The 16,657-nt window shown below is 40.0% G+C and overlaps 1 protein-coding gene across 35 annotated transcripts in view; it reads left to right on the forward strand.

The window, feature by feature from the left end:
- The window catches only part of neb (nebulin), a 56,902-nt gene that overhangs the window by 27,264 nt on the left and 12,981 nt on the right, over positions 1-16,657 (forward strand). For 29 of the 35 annotated variants that reach the window (XM_034574400.1, XM_034574399.1, XM_034574404.1 and 26 more), the window contains 51 exons: positions 24-131; positions 260-571; positions 867-1,070; positions 1,218-1,322; positions 1,463-1,570; positions 1,665-1,976; positions 2,127-2,231; positions 2,350-2,448; positions 2,547-2,648; positions 2,790-2,897; positions 3,004-3,315; positions 3,431-3,535; positions 3,643-3,747; positions 3,837-3,941; positions 4,036-4,143; positions 4,243-4,353; positions 4,468-4,665; positions 5,071-5,175; positions 5,340-5,444; positions 5,535-5,639; positions 5,753-5,860; positions 5,985-6,098; positions 6,237-6,434; positions 6,558-6,662; positions 6,770-6,874; positions 6,980-7,087; positions 7,547-7,654; positions 7,771-7,878; positions 7,978-8,082; positions 8,193-8,297; positions 8,387-8,485; positions 8,607-8,711; positions 8,813-8,917; positions 9,034-9,138; positions 9,260-9,364; positions 9,741-9,845; positions 9,996-10,100; positions 10,214-10,318; positions 10,446-10,550; positions 11,507-11,611; positions 12,826-12,927; positions 13,017-13,124; positions 13,209-13,313; positions 13,414-13,518; positions 13,616-13,720; positions 13,836-13,940; positions 14,064-14,174; positions 14,278-14,388; positions 14,543-14,644; positions 15,213-15,317; positions 15,797-15,886. In XM_034574400.1, the coding sequence (XP_034430291.1) occupies positions 24-131; positions 260-571; positions 867-1,070; positions 1,218-1,322; positions 1,463-1,570; positions 1,665-1,976; positions 2,127-2,231; positions 2,350-2,448; positions 2,547-2,648; positions 2,790-2,897; positions 3,004-3,315; positions 3,431-3,535; positions 3,643-3,747; positions 3,837-3,941; positions 4,036-4,143; positions 4,243-4,353; positions 4,468-4,665; positions 5,071-5,175; positions 5,340-5,444; positions 5,535-5,639; positions 5,753-5,860; positions 5,985-6,098; positions 6,237-6,434; positions 6,558-6,662; positions 6,770-6,874; positions 6,980-7,087; positions 7,547-7,654; positions 7,771-7,878; positions 7,978-8,082; positions 8,193-8,297; positions 8,387-8,485; positions 8,607-8,711; positions 8,813-8,917; positions 9,034-9,138; positions 9,260-9,364; positions 9,741-9,845; positions 9,996-10,100; positions 10,214-10,318; positions 10,446-10,550; positions 11,507-11,611; positions 12,826-12,927; positions 13,017-13,124; positions 13,209-13,313; positions 13,414-13,518; positions 13,616-13,720; positions 13,836-13,940; positions 14,064-14,174; positions 14,278-14,388; positions 14,543-14,644; positions 15,213-15,317; positions 15,797-15,886 (6,279 nt within the window). Of the gene's footprint in view, positions 1-23; positions 132-259; positions 572-866; positions 1,071-1,217; positions 1,323-1,462; positions 1,571-1,664; positions 1,977-2,126; positions 2,232-2,349; positions 2,449-2,546; positions 2,649-2,789; positions 2,898-3,003; positions 3,316-3,430; positions 3,536-3,642; positions 3,748-3,836; positions 3,942-4,035; positions 4,144-4,242; positions 4,354-4,467; positions 4,666-5,070; positions 5,176-5,339; positions 5,445-5,534; positions 5,640-5,752; positions 5,861-5,984; positions 6,099-6,236; positions 6,435-6,557; positions 6,663-6,769; positions 6,875-6,979; positions 7,088-7,546; positions 7,655-7,770; positions 7,879-7,977; positions 8,083-8,192; positions 8,298-8,386; positions 8,486-8,606; positions 8,712-8,812; positions 8,918-9,033; positions 9,139-9,259; positions 9,365-9,740; positions 9,846-9,995; positions 10,101-10,213; positions 10,319-10,445; positions 10,551-10,917; positions 11,020-11,506; positions 11,612-12,160; positions 12,594-12,825; positions 12,928-13,016; positions 13,125-13,208; positions 13,314-13,413; positions 13,519-13,615; positions 13,721-13,835; positions 13,941-14,063; positions 14,175-14,277; positions 14,389-14,542; positions 14,645-15,212; positions 15,318-15,796; positions 15,887-16,657 lie in introns of those variants that run through there. The other 6 variants (XM_034574402.1, XM_034574408.1, XM_034574401.1 and 3 more) reach the window with 5 other exon arrangements.

Genomic DNA, 16,657 nt, shown 5'->3' on the forward strand with positions numbered 1-16,657 from the left:
CAGCATCATTTGTATTACTCCAGAAATATTATCGTGAAGGTTACATGGACACCATCAACCAGGGCTACTACCTGCCCAAAGATGCAGTTTCTGTTTTAGCGGCCAAAGCCTCCCGAGACATCGTCAGCGATGTAAGTCAAGTTTTTACATTCCCTTTATTTTGTTATTTTACAAGCTGTATTCTTCTCCATTTTTTTCATTTTACTGAAATGATTTTCATTTAGAAAATAACGAAACAATATTTATCTCAAATTTTCAGTACAAATACAAGGCTGGTTTCCGCAAGCAGTGTGGCCATCATATAGGTGCCCTTAGTGTAAACGACGACCCGCTGATTATGTTGGCTGCACACGCAGCCAAGATCTCCAGTGACAACATCTATAAGAAGGACTTCAACAAGACCAAGACCAAGTACAACCTTCCACCGGACATGCTGGCACTTGAACTGGCCAAGAAGTGCCAGAAGCAAGTGAATGACTTCAACTATAGAACTCACTTGCACCAATGGACGTGCCTGCCAGACTCAAGTGATGTAGTCCAGGCTAGAAAGGTCTACGACATGCAGAGTGATGTAAGTACATGCAAAGTTTAGTGGCTTGAGGCATGTTGCTGAAGTAAGGAAGGCAAGTTTGGTGTTATTGTTGTGAGTTCTAATCCTACTTTTACTGCTATAACAAAAATGATCACTTTTATAGAAATTATATTAATTGACTGTGTTTTCACGAACATGCAAATAAAAATGTCTTAGTTTTATAGATTCTCATATCCTACCCAACGTTTTCAATCTGCATCCAACAGATTTTAATTGGATCCCTCAAAGGTATTTAATGAAGTCGAAACTGATTCAGTATTAATCTGTTTTCTAGGCCGTATACAGAGCTGATCTGGAGTGGCTGAGAGGATATGGCTGGTCACCTCAGGACTCTGTAGACGTCATCAAAGCAAGAAACGCCCAGACTATTCTCAATGAGAGGCTCTACCGCCAGCCCGCCAGCTCTGTCAAGTTCACCAGCGTTGTAGACCTCCCAGCTATCGTCCTGTCCAAGCAAAACGCTGACAATATCAGTGATGTGAGTAATAACATTTTCCAGCAAACTTACTTATATTTCTGATGAATTTAAATCTGTAAAACTAAATATTTTGTACAAATATCTGTTTAAATGAATGTGTCAAAACAAAGTAGTTCATGGTTTTCATTTTTCGTTTCTTTCTGACAGTGGAAATATAGGGAAGTCTGGAATAAGGACAAGCTCAGCATTCACATTCCACCTGACACCCCCACCCTTGAACTGTCCAAGGCCAATGCCATCAATATCAGCAATGTAAGTTTGAAGTTACAATCACTTAGGACCTAAGAATATATATCTTGAATGATCAAATTATATAATCCCTTGAAATGTATTATCCCTGAATTTCATGTGTTGACAGTATGTTTTACAGTATTTTTTGACGATACTTGCAGAAACTGTACACTAAGACGTGGGATGACCAGAAGGCCAAAGGCTACCACATCAAAGAAGACGCTATCGCTGTGCTGAAGGCTAGAGCATCCAGAGACATCGTCAGTGATGTAAGAAAAAAACTATGGATAAGGTTTTTAATATCAGATTTGCGAGCTAGTTGTTTCCAGAATTGTCATTAACCTCTCGTATCTTCTCTTTTAGTACAAGTATAAGACAGCATACCGCAAGCAGCTCGGCCACCACATTGGTGCCCGCTGCGTGCAGGACGACCCTCTGATCATGCTGGCTCTGAACTCAGCCAAGATTGCCAGTGATGCCTTGTACAAGAAGGACTTCAACAAGTCCAAGACCAAGTTCCACCTGCCAGTGGACATGCTGAATCTTGAACTGGCCAAGAAATGCCAGATCCAGGTCAATGACTTCAACTACAGGACTCACCTGCACAACTGGACCTGCCTGCCAGACTCCACTGATGTGGTCCAGGCCAGAAAGGCCTACGATCTCCAGAGTGATGTAGGTTTATGGTAGTGAACACAGATAGCATTCATTCACATTCATTATTGTAACAATGATCATGTTTTTTTTCTCTAGAATCGTTCACATTGTAATGTGTTCTGTACAAACTACATGTCATTAACAAATCTGCCTGCTTTGTTTCATCAGGCTGTGTACAAAGCTGATATGGAGTGGATACGTGGATGTGGATGGATTCCACATGAGTGTGTGGATGTTATTAAGGTGAAAAACGCACAGAAGGCCATATCTGATGTAAGTCTGATTACTACTGACCACCTCAGTCTGAATTTATTAATACTTGTAACATCACAGTCATTCATTCAACATTTAAAACAGTTGTTTAATCAGAAAATCGTTCTTGCTTTTATAGAGAGGCTACCGTGTCAAGTTGGATACACAGAAATTCACAGTTCCGACTGACAGAGTGGACATGATCTCTGCCAAGAATGCTGCTGCTGTCCTGAATGAGGTGAGGATGACTCTCCTTTTCAGATCCTGTTTGGATTTTAAATCACCTTACATAAAATGAGTTTCCTGTCACTAAATGTTGGTTTCTCATTTTTTCAGGCCAAATATCGTGAAGCCTGGCACCAGGACAAGACCAAGTACTCACTGGTGGACACTCCAATTCTTGCCACAGCCAGAGAAGTGGCTAAGAACATTCACCCTGTAAGATTACACCTCTTAGGATTTATTTTTCTGCATAATTCAATTCCTCAACACTGAGCTGTATATTTTCCCCCTCTTGTTATCAGCTTCATAAATGCCGCATTATGATAAACCTATGATAAGTATTTCCCTCTTTTGTAGAAACTTTACACCAAAGCATGGGACCAGGTTAAAGCCACAGGGTACTTCATGCCTGGAGATGCTGTGCCAATCAAGCAGTGCATCGCGACAACCAAAGTGCAGAGTAATGTGAGTAGCAAGACTACGGTTACAGTTATCATTTCCACTTGTAATTATTTGTTATTTGACTGAGAACACATTAAAATAGAGATAATAATTTTTGTCTGACCTGCAGCACAAATACCTTGAGTCATACCGCAAGCAGCTCGGCCACCACATTGGTGCCCGCTGCGTGGAAGACGACCCTCTGATCATGCTGGCTTTGAACTCAGCCAGGATTGCCAGTGATAACCTGTACAAGAAAGACTACAACAAGGTCAAGACCAAGTACAAACTGCCAGTGGACATGCTTCAGTTTGAATTGGCCAAGAAATGCCAGATCCAAGTAAACGATGACCGCTACAGAACTCGCCTGCACCAGTGGACTTGTATGCCAGACCAGAACGATGTCATCCAGGCCCGCAAAGCATATGAACTTCAAAGTGATGTGAGTGCTCTCAGGAATTACACCAAACTAGGACTTATTTAGAATTTTCACACAATAAACTCACTGAAAATGATCAACCCACCCATAAAAAATGTGTCTTTGTTTCTGTACTCAGAACATTTACAAGGCTGACCTGGAATGGATCCGTGGCTGCGGATGGATGGCAGCTGACTCTGTTCACCACGTCAAGGTCAAGAAGGCCCAGGAGATTCTCAACGAAGTATGATAGCTGTGCTCACTTCTGTTTTGGATTTATCTTTTTTTATTTTAGTCAATTTGGCACCAGCTCAGTGTGTCTCATCTTGTCACTCGAATTTCTATTTGCAGAGACTTTACAAGAAGGGTGCCAAAGACGCCTTTGGCAAATTCACCCTGATTGTTGACCGACCCGAGCTCATCCTGGCAAAGATAAATGCTGCCAACCTCAGTGATGTATGTTGAATTTTAATATTTAAATTGCCAAATTTCAAAATGCATATGAATAAACAAATCTAAATAATATTCTTATCTTTGTATAATAGCTGAAGTACAAAGAAACGTTCAATGCAGAGAAGGGTATTTACATTGGTTCAGAAGACACTCCTCAACTGGCCCATAGCAGGGATGTGGCGAAGGTCATCAGTGAGGTAATTTTATCACTTGTAGATTATATGATACATTATATATCACATATTTTTATTTGCCTTGTTTCAACTTTGTGCATTCTTTGTGTCATTTCAGAAATTCTACAAACAACAATGGGATGACTCTAAGGCTTCAGGTTACCAGCTGAACCATGAATACATCCCACTTCTTAGCGGCAAGAAGGGCAGTGAGATCGCTAGTGATGTGAGTGCACTTCTTTTGAGTAGTCAGTGCTGGAAAGGCAAAAGCAAAGAGGATCATCATGTTTTCTAAACAAAATCAAGACTTTTTTCTGATTTCCAGGTCAAGTACAAGGATTCCCATGAGAAGGCTAAGGGCCACTACATGGCTTCAACCCTGGTCGATTTCCCTGAGGTGATGCGCTGTGGACAGCAGGAGAAGAACAAGGGACTGGTAAGATATTGTTAATAGTTTTGCAATTTATTCCACATACACATACATATATAAATTTGTCTTACAGTTTTATTGGCACATCTCTCACTGTTGATTCTATTCATTTCTTTGCAGAGGCTCTACCAGCAGGCCTACCATCAAAACAAGACCAAGACTCACCTCCCACCCACCATCATCGCTAACCAAGTCGCTAAAAGGTGCCAGGACATGCTTAGCGACGTCCTCTACCGCACGTACCTGCACCAGTGGACTTCTCATCCCGAACAGGAGGATATCATTCGTGCCCGCAAGACCAATGAGATTCTCAGTGATGTAGGTCCTTCATTCTGCATGACTGGTGCTTGTGCAATGTCCTGTTGCAGACGACTAAACAAACTCTTGTCACATCAATTGTTTTATTTTATACTGGATATATAGGCAGTGTACTCGAATAACTATTTTTGTATACAGTAAATGATATTGGGTTTATTGATAGTTGATAAAAGCTCTTTTTTAGGGTCTTGAGAGCTATTGTAATAGAAGTTGTATGGATTTGTTCTAATTCAGTGAGAATATTTTTTGTTTTTTAAAAGAACAAAGTTTGTTTAAAGTTTGTTTAAGCTTGATATGTTATAATAGATTTTTCTGTTTTCAAGAAAGAGATTGGACAAAAAATCCAAGTGCTTTCTCTATTATTAAACATATAACTTTTGCATTTTTCTGTTTACTTTGAATTAGGTGTTCTACAAGGAGGACCTGACCTGGATGAAAGGTATTGGCTGCTATGTCTGGGATACACCTGAGATTCTTCGTGCTAAGAAGTCCTACGAGCTGCAGAGTGAAGTGAGTTACTACAGGGGAAACTTTAAAAAACATCATTCACAGTTTATGAGTTAACTGAGCCAAGATGTTATTGTTTAGAACCATCATTAGATTTCATGAAAGTAATTCAATTCTTTAGTTTGTGGAACTGTGATAAGATACCAATGTATTTTCTTCCCTTTTAGCTGAAATACAGAGATGAGGCCAAGAAAGAATTCAACAATTACTCCATTGTAACAGACACCCCAGCTTATGTGACTGCTGTTCTGGGTCACACCTGGGCCAGTGACGTGAGTGAGCTGCACTTTTAACACATATTATTTCAGTTTAAAATGCCTGCCCCCAGTTGACTGCACTAATTCCATAATTATTGTTGACAGCTCAACTATAGGGAGGCTTATCACAAGGAGAAGCACCTGTACACCACTGTTCTGGATACCTATGACTATGCCAAGTGCCGCAACTTCAAACACTACTTCAGCAACGTAAGTAAAGATTAACTTACCGTATCTGTCAATGGCAGATTGAAGATGTCAGCCTTGTCAACAGTTGTTTACATACAATATTATGTTCACAATATTGTGTTTTCTATCAACAGAATAACTACACAGCTGCATGGAACAAAATCAAAGACAAGAGCTACCGGATTCCACATGACTCACATGCTTTGCAACATGCCCAAAATCAGAAGGTCATTCTGAGCAGCGTGAGTTCAACTTTTATTTTTCTGCTAATTTTATTCCATGTCTTTTAGAAACTGGGATTTTCTTCACTTGGGGGTTTCTCTGTTGAGCGTTAAAAATCAAATCTGTTTCATCTTGCCCCTGTAGGTGAAGTACAAGGAGGACTATGAGAAGTTCAAATCCCTCTACAGTCTACCCAAGTCTCTTGCTGACGATCCTGCTACTGCTCGCTGTGTCAAAGCTGGAAAGCTGGTGCTAGACGTAAGTTGAATTTCATCTTCCATAAATTTGTTTTTATGAGGAATGCAAAATTAGCTCAGTTGTAAAAAAGATGTGTGGATTATTTTCTACATACCGAAACCCAGAGCTGAAATTGCCATGTGTCGTCCATCTTAATAGCGTCTGTATAAGGAGGACTATGAGAAGAACAAGGCCAAGAACCACATCCCCCCAGACATGCTGGAGATCCTGTCTGCCCGCAAGACCCAGTCCACTGTCAGCGGCGTCCACTACCGCAAGTATCTTCACCAGTGGATATGTCTTCCCGACATGCAGGTGTACACCCAAGCACGCAAGGTCAACGAGCAACTCAGCGACGTGAGTAACAGCACTCTTGCTATCACATTACAAAATTACAACCACATTTTTACTTAAATTTTGCCAGTTATATTATTTTTGATGGATAGAAAGGTCAGGCGTTTCCTTGTTTGCTTTTTCCAGATCTTCTACAAGGATGATCTCAACTGGCTGAAGGGTATCGGCTGCTATGCCTGGGATACACCAGAGATCCTTCGCGTCAAGCATGCTAGTGATCTGCAGAGTGAGGTTAGTCCACTCAACATACTCATTCCTCATTTTCAGTCAATTTTTTTTCCGTTAAGTTTTTATTTAGAGTCCATGCTCATCGCCACGTTCTTGTACTTCTCTTCCAGAACAAGTACAGAGCTAAAGGCATTGAGGCTTTCAAGGAATACTCAGTGGTGACAGATACACCCGTGTATGAGACGGCCAAGCAGAATGCTCAGAACCTGAGCGATGTAAGTGACAATACATTTTCCAAACGATCTTGACTATCGATATTTCATTTTAAAACACAAACTAAGGACCTCACATCTCATATATTTTTCTTCTCTTTTTTCCAGCTGCACTACCGCTATGACTACAATGCCAATGTCAAGGGAACAAACACTGCTCCTGCTGTTACCATGGACACAGAAAGAGCACGTCTGGGAAACCACATCCAGAGTGATGTAAGTGAATTTATAATACAGCCCCCAGTTTACTTGTTTAGGTTTTACCATCATATATGGACAATGTGTACACTGTACAAATATTTTCTGTAGATACGCAGCACAATGCCAAAGCACATGCTATTGTTTATGCTTTAGTGAGCAATGATTTGAGATTTTAGACACATCACAGAGCAATCACATATTTTTTAGAGCCTCTATAGCATTTTTCATTTCATTCTGGGAATTTGTGTGGGCCCTACAATACAATGCACATATTTCACGTGAAGAAATTGCTGAAAATTAACATAATGCACTACTTTAGCTAGCAAATAGGAAGTGAGTTTAATCATTAGATTACTCTTAAAAGGTTTTTCCTTTAGGTTTCCCCTCTGGGGTTTCAGTATGTGTTGTTCTATATATGGTATCTAATGTATTTAAATTCATTCCGTCTCACCCCATTGTTTCTGCTTCTCTTAGAACTGCTACAAAGAGGCCAACAAGACCTCTATGCCGACCGGTTACTCCTTGCCCCACGACACGGTGCTCATCAAGCAGGCTAAGCTGAACAGCACCATAACCAGCTATGTAAGTATTTCACTTTGAAGTCACATTGAGATTTTTTTCTTGACATAAATTGAGCTCTATTGATAACGTAGGGCACTGAATGTTCTGATAACATACTCTTGCTTTTATTTCTGTAGGTGAAGTACAAGGAAGCCTATGAGATGATGAAGGCAAAGTCCTACACTCTTCATCCAGAGGGGGTCAACTTTGTCAACGCAAGGAAAGCTCACAAGATCGTCAATGATGTAAGACAACAAACTGTGCTGATGGAGATTAACACTACTACCCTTTGACACATTAAGTGGATGAAACAAGCTCATATTCTGCCTTCTTCTCTTCCACAGCGTCTGTATCGTGAAGAGTACCACAAGAAAAAGGACAAGATCCACACAACCTACCACACCCCTGATATCAAACAAGTCAAGATGAACCAACAGCATCTCAGCGAAGTACGGAATCATATTCACATAATTGATGCTCATCTTTTTATTCATGTAGCTTCATAGTGTTAAATGATATGTTGTATTTATGCCACATTTTTGTTCACTTCTAATCCTAGCTGTGCTACAGAGAGAAATACTACAACAGCCGAGGCCAGCATATCTCTTTGCCCATTACACCTCAGCTGATGCACTGCGCCCACGTCAATGAGATCACCAGCGAGGTATGATGAGTAGAGCCCTAGGTTTGACAAAGACATTCACTAAATTAACTTGTCAGAAACTGTGTGTTAAAATCATTTTGTGCCTTTAGCTGAAATACAAAGAGGATCTGATGTGGCTCAGAGGCGTTGGCTGCTTCTTGTACAACACCCCAGAGATGGTGCACGTCCGCAACATCACCAAACACAGGGTATGTATCTCCTTTTGAATATCTCATTATATCATTAACCTAATATATTCATCATTATGCTATCATATTGAACTTTTTACAGTGGCATCAAGTTATGTGGCCTGTTTTTCATTTCTAAAAGGTGGACTATCCAGTGGAGGCCAAGAAGAACCTTGCCAACTTCTCTGTTGTCCTCGAAACTCCCGAGTACAAGCGTGTGAATGAGCTCAAGTCCCACATGAGCAACGTGAGTTGTTTTCCAGAACACATATCATCACTTTAAATTAATAGATTTATATCATCAGGCATTAATAACTAACCTGACTTTTTGGTCTTCTCAATATTCAGCTGATCTACAAAGCCCAGAGCAAGGAGGAGATGGCAAAGGTCTCCACTCCTTTAGACGCTGTTGACATCAAGAGAGCCAAATGGGCCCAGCAGCTGACCAACAAGGCAATTTCAGATACTGCATCACAATAAAATGTTTTGTTGTTGATGTTTTTTTAAAACACAAATTTATGCTCTTTTTCTGAAAATCTAATTATTCCTTTTGTCTGGTTTCTCTGCAGTACAAGTACACAGATCTGGCCGCTAAGGAGAGAGTTCACTTTACTCAAGAAAGTGAAACTCCAAACATGGGCCATGCTAGAAAAATGAAAGTGGTCTGCAGTGATGTATGTCTTCCTCATACCTCCTCTTCCTTGCTGCAAAGCAGTGGGCTATTGTACCTTGAATTATCCATCTGTATTGTGAAACAAATTTCTGATGTGAAACATGAATTGTTTCCTCCCTTAGATCAAGTACAAAGAGCAGTATGAGAAGATGAAGTACAGGTACACTGCCATCGCGGACACACCTTTGTTGATCCGTGCCAAGAAAGCCTACCTCCAGTCCAGCGATGTGAGTATGCTCACTGAAGAACCTTCATTACAAACAATATACATTTTTTATATTTATACCATGAATATTCATTTTTGCTTTTTTTAGTGTAGACTGAAAATAGAAATTGGATGTTAACTGGTCAGAGCAGTTACCCAGAAAACTTGTAATTAAACCTTTATTCTCCATTTGACTAAGTGAGTAAAGAATGTCTTAGTTAATAGTGACCTTTTGCTTCCAATAATAATCTAAATTATTGTTTCATACATTGTTGCCCTACAAAATGCTACCCCTAAAAATCTGTACAAAATTGACCAATGACTGATAGAGAGGTGATGCTATAAACACAAATGCATTTGTGTTTGATGAATATCTGACTTGTTCTTCCTGTGTTCAGCTTCGCTACAAAGAGACCTTTGAGCTTTCCAGGGGCCACTACCGCACAGTCAAGGACGCTCTGGACATCACCTACCACCGCAGAGTCACTGATGACATCAGTGAGGTCAGCAATTAGAAAGCAGCTGGTTGATCATTTGTTATGAACGTCTATGCACCTTAATATTCAGACAATGTTGACAAAAAGTTTTAATATAATTTTGATTTGAGCACTTGCACCTTTCTTACTGTCTATCTCTCAATCTCTTTACCTCAGGTTAAATACAGGGAGAAGTACATTAACTCTCTGGGGACATGGAAGTCCATCCCTGACCGTCCTGAGTTCTTCTTCAGCAAAATTGCCAATGATAACGTCAGCAGCGTGAGTACTGAGCATGCTGTTTAAATATTTACCAGCGGTAGGTAGAAGGGCATATTATCATATTCTCATGCTGTGCAATGCTAAATGAAATACCTTCTGATATCTTTTTATAGATCAAGTACAAGGAGGACCTGGAATGGCTGAAAGGTATTGGCTGCTACGTGTGGGACACACCTGAACTGTTGCAGGCTGAGAGGAACAAGACTTTGTACAGTGAGGTAAAGACTCTCTTTAAGTTGATAAACTGCTGAGAAAATGCCACATACTACTTTTGTAATCTTACTTAATGTCAGTGTACTTCTTATGTGCAAGGAGATTTAATGGAGTTTCATTTCTTGGTAACAGAGACTGTACAAAGCCTCCTATGAGAAGAACAAAGGCAACTTCAAGTACACCTGCGACACGCCGTTCTTCGAGGCCGTCAAGAACGCATCAGTTCTCATTAACGATGTGAGTCCTTTCATTCTTTCTATTGGAAATCATTTTCATAGAAGAAATGTTATAATTATTTAGTTGAATCACATTTGTTAAAAATAGATGCATTAATCATTGTTGATATTTCTCTGTCTCTGTGCATCTCTATTGGACTCAGCTTGGAGGTAAAAGTGAATTCATAGTATTATTTGATAATTTCTTGTAACGATTATGACCTGCACTTATTGTATATGTGAGATAATGTTATCAACTGCTTAAAACGTGTCCATTTTTCTTCATGTCAACTTGTTCTAACCTTCCTTTGTTCCCTGGAGAGGTTTCACATGACAGTTCACGTTGTTCACCGAATGTTTGTCTAACTACCATCTGACTCTCTGAGCAGAGAGCCTACAGAGCTAATTATGAGAAGACCAGGGATAGGTTCACCATTACTACAGATGATCCTAGATACCAGCTGGCCAGGGAGAACAGGAAGTTCAGCCAGGTAAACGCCCTGGTTGTGTGGTACGACCGGCCTGCCTCCTCTGCTGCAACCTCCAGACCAATCCAGGCCTATGTCACTGGTGCATGAGGTTGTCGAGAGACCTGCCTCTGGTGGTCAACGTCGCATGGCTGTGATAAAACTTCTCTCCCTTCTCCCTACATGAATCAGTTTCTGCTTGTTCTCTTTATCTTTTCAACCCACACAGGTTGCTGTAAATAGCGCCACTCAAATTACAGCTCCTCCTTCATCTGTGCGATCAGAAAGATGCATCATAACTCATTCAGTGATGATTCAATTGTAAATCTTGAATCTTGAGAAAGAAACTATTTCTGTCGCTCTGATGGCACAGAGGAGGACCCAACAGCTCCTTCGTCACACTTGGATCTCCGGAGTATTTCTCCAGTCCTCCCAGTGTTACTGCTGTTTTTTTTAACCTGTCCTCAACTATGGCATGCTGTGTGTGTGTATGTGTTGTGTGTGTGGACAGGCAAAGTATACATCCAGAGCAAAGGAACTCCTAAGGGGCGGCTGCAATGAGTTCCACCGCCCTGACATCCTCACAGCCCTTTATCAGTCCACTATGGGCAGTAAGGTAAACAGCCACAGAACAATGGTGATTCTGATCTCTGTCCACAAACAGGCAGAATCACTGTGTAGTTTTAGGACAAGTTATATATGATATAACTTTGTTCCACTCAGCTGCTTTTAGAAATACACTGTAGAAACCGCTTCCCTCCATTCATATCACTTTAATTCCTAAACTTCCACCCTTATTATCTTTCATGCTTTAATCCCTCCATCACCTATTCATTTATCTTCATGTTACATTGATTATCAAACTTTGAACTCACGTCAAAATCTAGTGCAGAAGTTGCTTTATTGCAAAAAAACATATTTAGAGTCAGTTATGCAGAAAATTGCAGCTTTGGCTGATTTGATACAATTTGATAAAATGGATCTATACCTGTTTTATATATGTTTTAATTTTAGATGTTTGATTAAACCAATGGGTAGATTTTTAATTTAAATTGTTTTATGTAGATAATCCACTAATTTCCCCAATTTCTTATCTGACACTGTTAAGGTTCCAAATTCATTCTACTGTCCTCTCTTGACTAAATCTTATGAATAATATTTGTAGAAGCCACTCTATGCATCAGCCTCAGATTCCGTGAGCAGGAGCATAAGATGATCTGGTCATCATGAACTACGTGGGCACTGCAGAATTTCATGACTGAATTTGTGGTAACACGTGTCCTTGTCTGTATGTTCACCTGGATAATAACTCATTTTGTGTTTGTGCATGTTTCATAAAGCATGTTTTTTGTACATGAACATATGCATGGCACTCATCAAACACATTGCTATTATTCAATCAGGTTACATAATACATTGCATTGAAATGGTTAACTATTTAAGAATTTTACGCTGTCAGAGAACTGTCGAAGAAAAACCTGACGACTAAATGAAAAACTGTAGGATAAAAAATGTTTACACCTCAGCTTTAGTATATAATAAAAGAAAGTACTTATTGCAGTGTCCTCATCTGAATTGACTTTAAGGAGGACATTTGATGCTGAAATATGACTTTTGAAAAAAAAAATATTCCGCTGTCATTTCAGCATCTCTTCACAAATTCATTCACCCCTTTTTCTAGCATAGTTTAAGTTTAGTTTATTTACTTTAGTACAAATTATAAGCATAGCCAGTTGTCAAAAAACACGTTAATTAAATTATCACAGCAGCAAATTGATTGAGAGATACTAACTTCTTTTGTGTTTTCACGTCCTCCTCCTCCTCCATCAGTGGAGATACAGGGAGCAGTATGAACGTGCCAAGGACAAGTTCACCTCCATTCTGGAGACACCCGAGTATGAGACCCACAAACGCAGCAAGAAGATCAGTGATGTAAGTTTTGGTGTTTCTTTTATACCAGAAATATGTCTTCACTTATTTTTTTAATTGCATCTGATTTTCTTGTGATTATTACTCCTCAGATCCTCTACAAGATGGAGTACAACAAGACCAAGGCTAAGGGATACACCTTGCCTTTCGACACCCCACACCAGCAGCACATGAAGAAGGTCAAGGAGATCACCAGCAATGTAAGTCCCACTCCAAAAGGTTCCATCCAAAAATATGAAACATGTTTTTGTGTTTGACGGTGTGTTTTTTCATTCATCTTGAAGCTGAAATATAAAGAGGTGTACGAGAGGAGCAAGGCTCAGATCAACATCGCCCCGGATGCTCATGAGATTCGTGCTGCCAAGGAGGCTTACAAGAACATCAGCAATGTAAGTGACGGTATTTGGAAAGTTCTGTTTCTGTTGATTATTGAGTAAAGTTAAACTCTGAAAGTAATGATAAAACATGTACTATTGTGTTAATTACAAGCTGGACTACAGGAAAAAGTATGAAGCCACCAAGAACAAATGGATATGGACAACGGACAGACCTGACTTCCTCAATAATGCCAGGAACTCCATGCAACAGAGTGACGTGAGTTATTGCTTTTTATTTATGTGTCCTTTATTTTTTTCAATTAAACAACCTGCAACAGGGTTTTTCTGAATTTCTCTCATCGTTTCACCCACAGGTTGAGTACAAGTATGACAAAGAGATGCTCAAGGGCTGTGTGATTCCTATCGTTGATGACAAGTTAGCCGTCCTGTGCAAGAGAAATAATGAGATGGCCAGTACTGTAAGTTTCCCTCTTCTTTATCAGCAACTATACAATGAAATGTAATTACTACAAGGCACAGAGAATATTGTTTAGAATGTTGTAAACTAATAATGTGTTCATTTCTGCCCTCCAGGTGAAATACAAAGAGAAGTATGAGCTGGCGAAGGGCCATTACATGCCTGTCAGCGACACTCCTCAAATCCTCCATGCCAAGGCTGTGCGAAGTCTGGCATCAGAGGTAAAAAAAACTCAATAGAAAATACATCTGTTTTTGAGTAAATCTTTGTCAGAAATATTACACTTTAACACCTGTTTTTATAGCTACAACAAAACATGTTGAGATCTTTATTTCCTTCCTCAGAGCAAATACAAGGAGGCCAGTAAGAAGGACATGCAGTCAGGCTTGTTTACTACTCTGCCTCAGACTCGTGACACAGTCCACAGCAAGGAGATCAACAAGCTTGTCAGCGGGGTACAACTTTCTCACATGTGTTTCAGAGAAATAAGATCATCCACCTCATAATCCTGAATTATTTTTGTTCTGCCATATTAACGCTTCAATTCTCTCTTTTCAGAAACTGTATAAAGCAAAGTATGAGAAGGATAAGGGCAAGTCAGCGTATAACCTCATGATCGTTCCACCCGAAGTCAAGCATGCCATCGACGTGGCCAAGAGTCAGAGCAGTGTGAGTCATCCCCACAATGTTGTCATAAATAACATTTTATAGATTTGATTTACAGCTACAATCTATATATTGGGATAGTCCCATGTCCTCTTGTTGAGCTGGTCAGTTTATAGTATAAATTGTATTCTGTCTGCTCTTGTGCCCAATGCCACAGATTGCTTATAAGAAGGCTGCCAAAGCCAACCTCCACTACACATCTGTAGTTGACCGTCCTGACATAAGGAAGGCTACCCAGGCTGCCAAACTCATCAGTGAGGTAAACGTCAAGTAGATGCATTCAAAGACAGAAATACCATATGTATACGCCCTCTTTGTGTCAAACAGACTGACATACTGCGTAAACACATCTCTGTTTTGCAATTCTCAGACTTCACTGGCCAAGTTTTCAGTCCCATGATTAGACAGATGCAGAGTCACCTTTGACTCTCACTTGTGTGATCAATTCACAAAACTGGATTAAGACGTCATAGCGTGAATAAAAGTGAAAAATTAATTGTCATATAAGCAATGTTTTGCAGAAAAAAATATACCAAACATTGGCATGGAACACATCTTTTAATGTGGGGCATTTGAACGCATAATAAAAAGCATCAATTGTAAAGTATTGATCTAATGTTTGCATATTAAATGTCATCACTGGTCCACAATTTTGAGACCATTTAATGAGAGGAATGGCAGAGAAATATGTTGCTACTACATGATCCATCAAAACAGAAAAATCTATAAAACTGTTGTTCTCCCACAAATGATGTGTAATGACAAAATGGCACCAAAAAGCTTTTAACGACAAAGCCCGTAAAATAAACTGTCCTTGTCTCCATCAGATCGGCTACCGTGACAAGGCCCGTCAGGAGGCGAGCCGTGGAAGTTCTCTGGCCCACCGCCCAGACATCGCTCTGGCCACTGAGGTGTCCAAGCTGAACAGCCAGGTACATCAAACCAAATCTGTCTCTTGAAGCCACGGGCCAGTCACAGAGCTTTCCCACTGGTTCTCTACAGTCATTTTCACATACATGGCAGCTGGAATCCGTCAGTGGAAGCCTTTCAACACCAGCTGCCTCAGTGTCCACGTCAGATCAGCTTCCATGACCTAATATTTGCAGATTAGCGATGCTGTGGTAGATGCTTAGCTACAGTTGTGTTAGGAGACTAACGATAGAACTAGCAGCTCTTTCATAACGCTTCCTCTGCCATCATGCATTTATAATCCATGCCTTAATCTGTCACTCCATGAAAGTAGATGTACATGTTTAACTGCTCATGTCATTGTACACGTCCCATCTCCATCCCTACATCTGTCCTCCTCCTCCTTCCTCTTTATATACGTTTCTCTCCTTATTCCTCATTTCTCTCCTTCCGTAATGTCTTGTTCCATGTTCTCATCCATCCATCTCACTGCGCTTTGTAGGTGGAGGGCAAGACCTCCCTCCATGGAGCCGCTTCCTATGATACACCCATGATGCGCCACATTAAGAAAATGAGTTCCGTGACTAGTGATGTAAGGAGGTTCATGCCCTGTAATTAATGGGCCGCTACTATGTGTGTGTGTGTGTCTGCTCTGTCTCTCCATTCCCTTCGTAGCCTCTCTTGAATGACTGATTGGTTAATTTCTGATTTTACTGGGGGATTCACTGAGCTTTAGATACAAAGCTCGAGGAGATTTTATGAAAAGATTTATCTTGTCAAATGTTTCCAAATTATTTTATTTTTAGTGCAGCTTGGCATCATGTGCACCCTCTGCTTTTTTGTTTACCTAACACGCTCTGGCTCTTTAATAAGCATAGACAAGCATTGCTTTGTTGCGTTAGTTCCACTGGTGCCAATACTGTACACTCATTTTTTTCTTTTGAAGTTTAACATTTAATAATTTTCCCAATTTTCTCCCGGGTCACTCAGAAATGGGTCTTTCTGAAATGTTGGTACGTTTGACGTGTAGAATAATTAATTATTTGTGCTAGATTTTGATGTTTTTTCTTCTAAGATGATATTTAGGGATCTTACCCTGTCTGACTTTCTCTCTAAAAGTGGTTGATCCTTCTTTCCAAAGAAGAATCCAACCCCCACCCTGAAACAACCACAATCATAGTCTTATCTCTTTCATATATACTTCTTTATATATGAAGTCCGCGTTGCGTCTCTGTGCCTCACAAAATGTTATATTAGACTCAGTTCACACTTTACATTAAAATGCATCTTGAGGGGTCAGAGCAAAAGTTGGTTTTAAACATAAGAAAATGCACCTAAAATACTTTAAGAACAGAATTGTAAT

This window comes from Hippoglossus hippoglossus, chromosome 21 (assembly GCF_009819705.1).
Source record: "Hippoglossus hippoglossus isolate fHipHip1 chromosome 21, fHipHip1.pri, whole genome shotgun sequence".
NCBI lineage: Eukaryota > Metazoa > Chordata > Actinopteri > Pleuronectiformes > Pleuronectidae > Hippoglossus > Hippoglossus hippoglossus.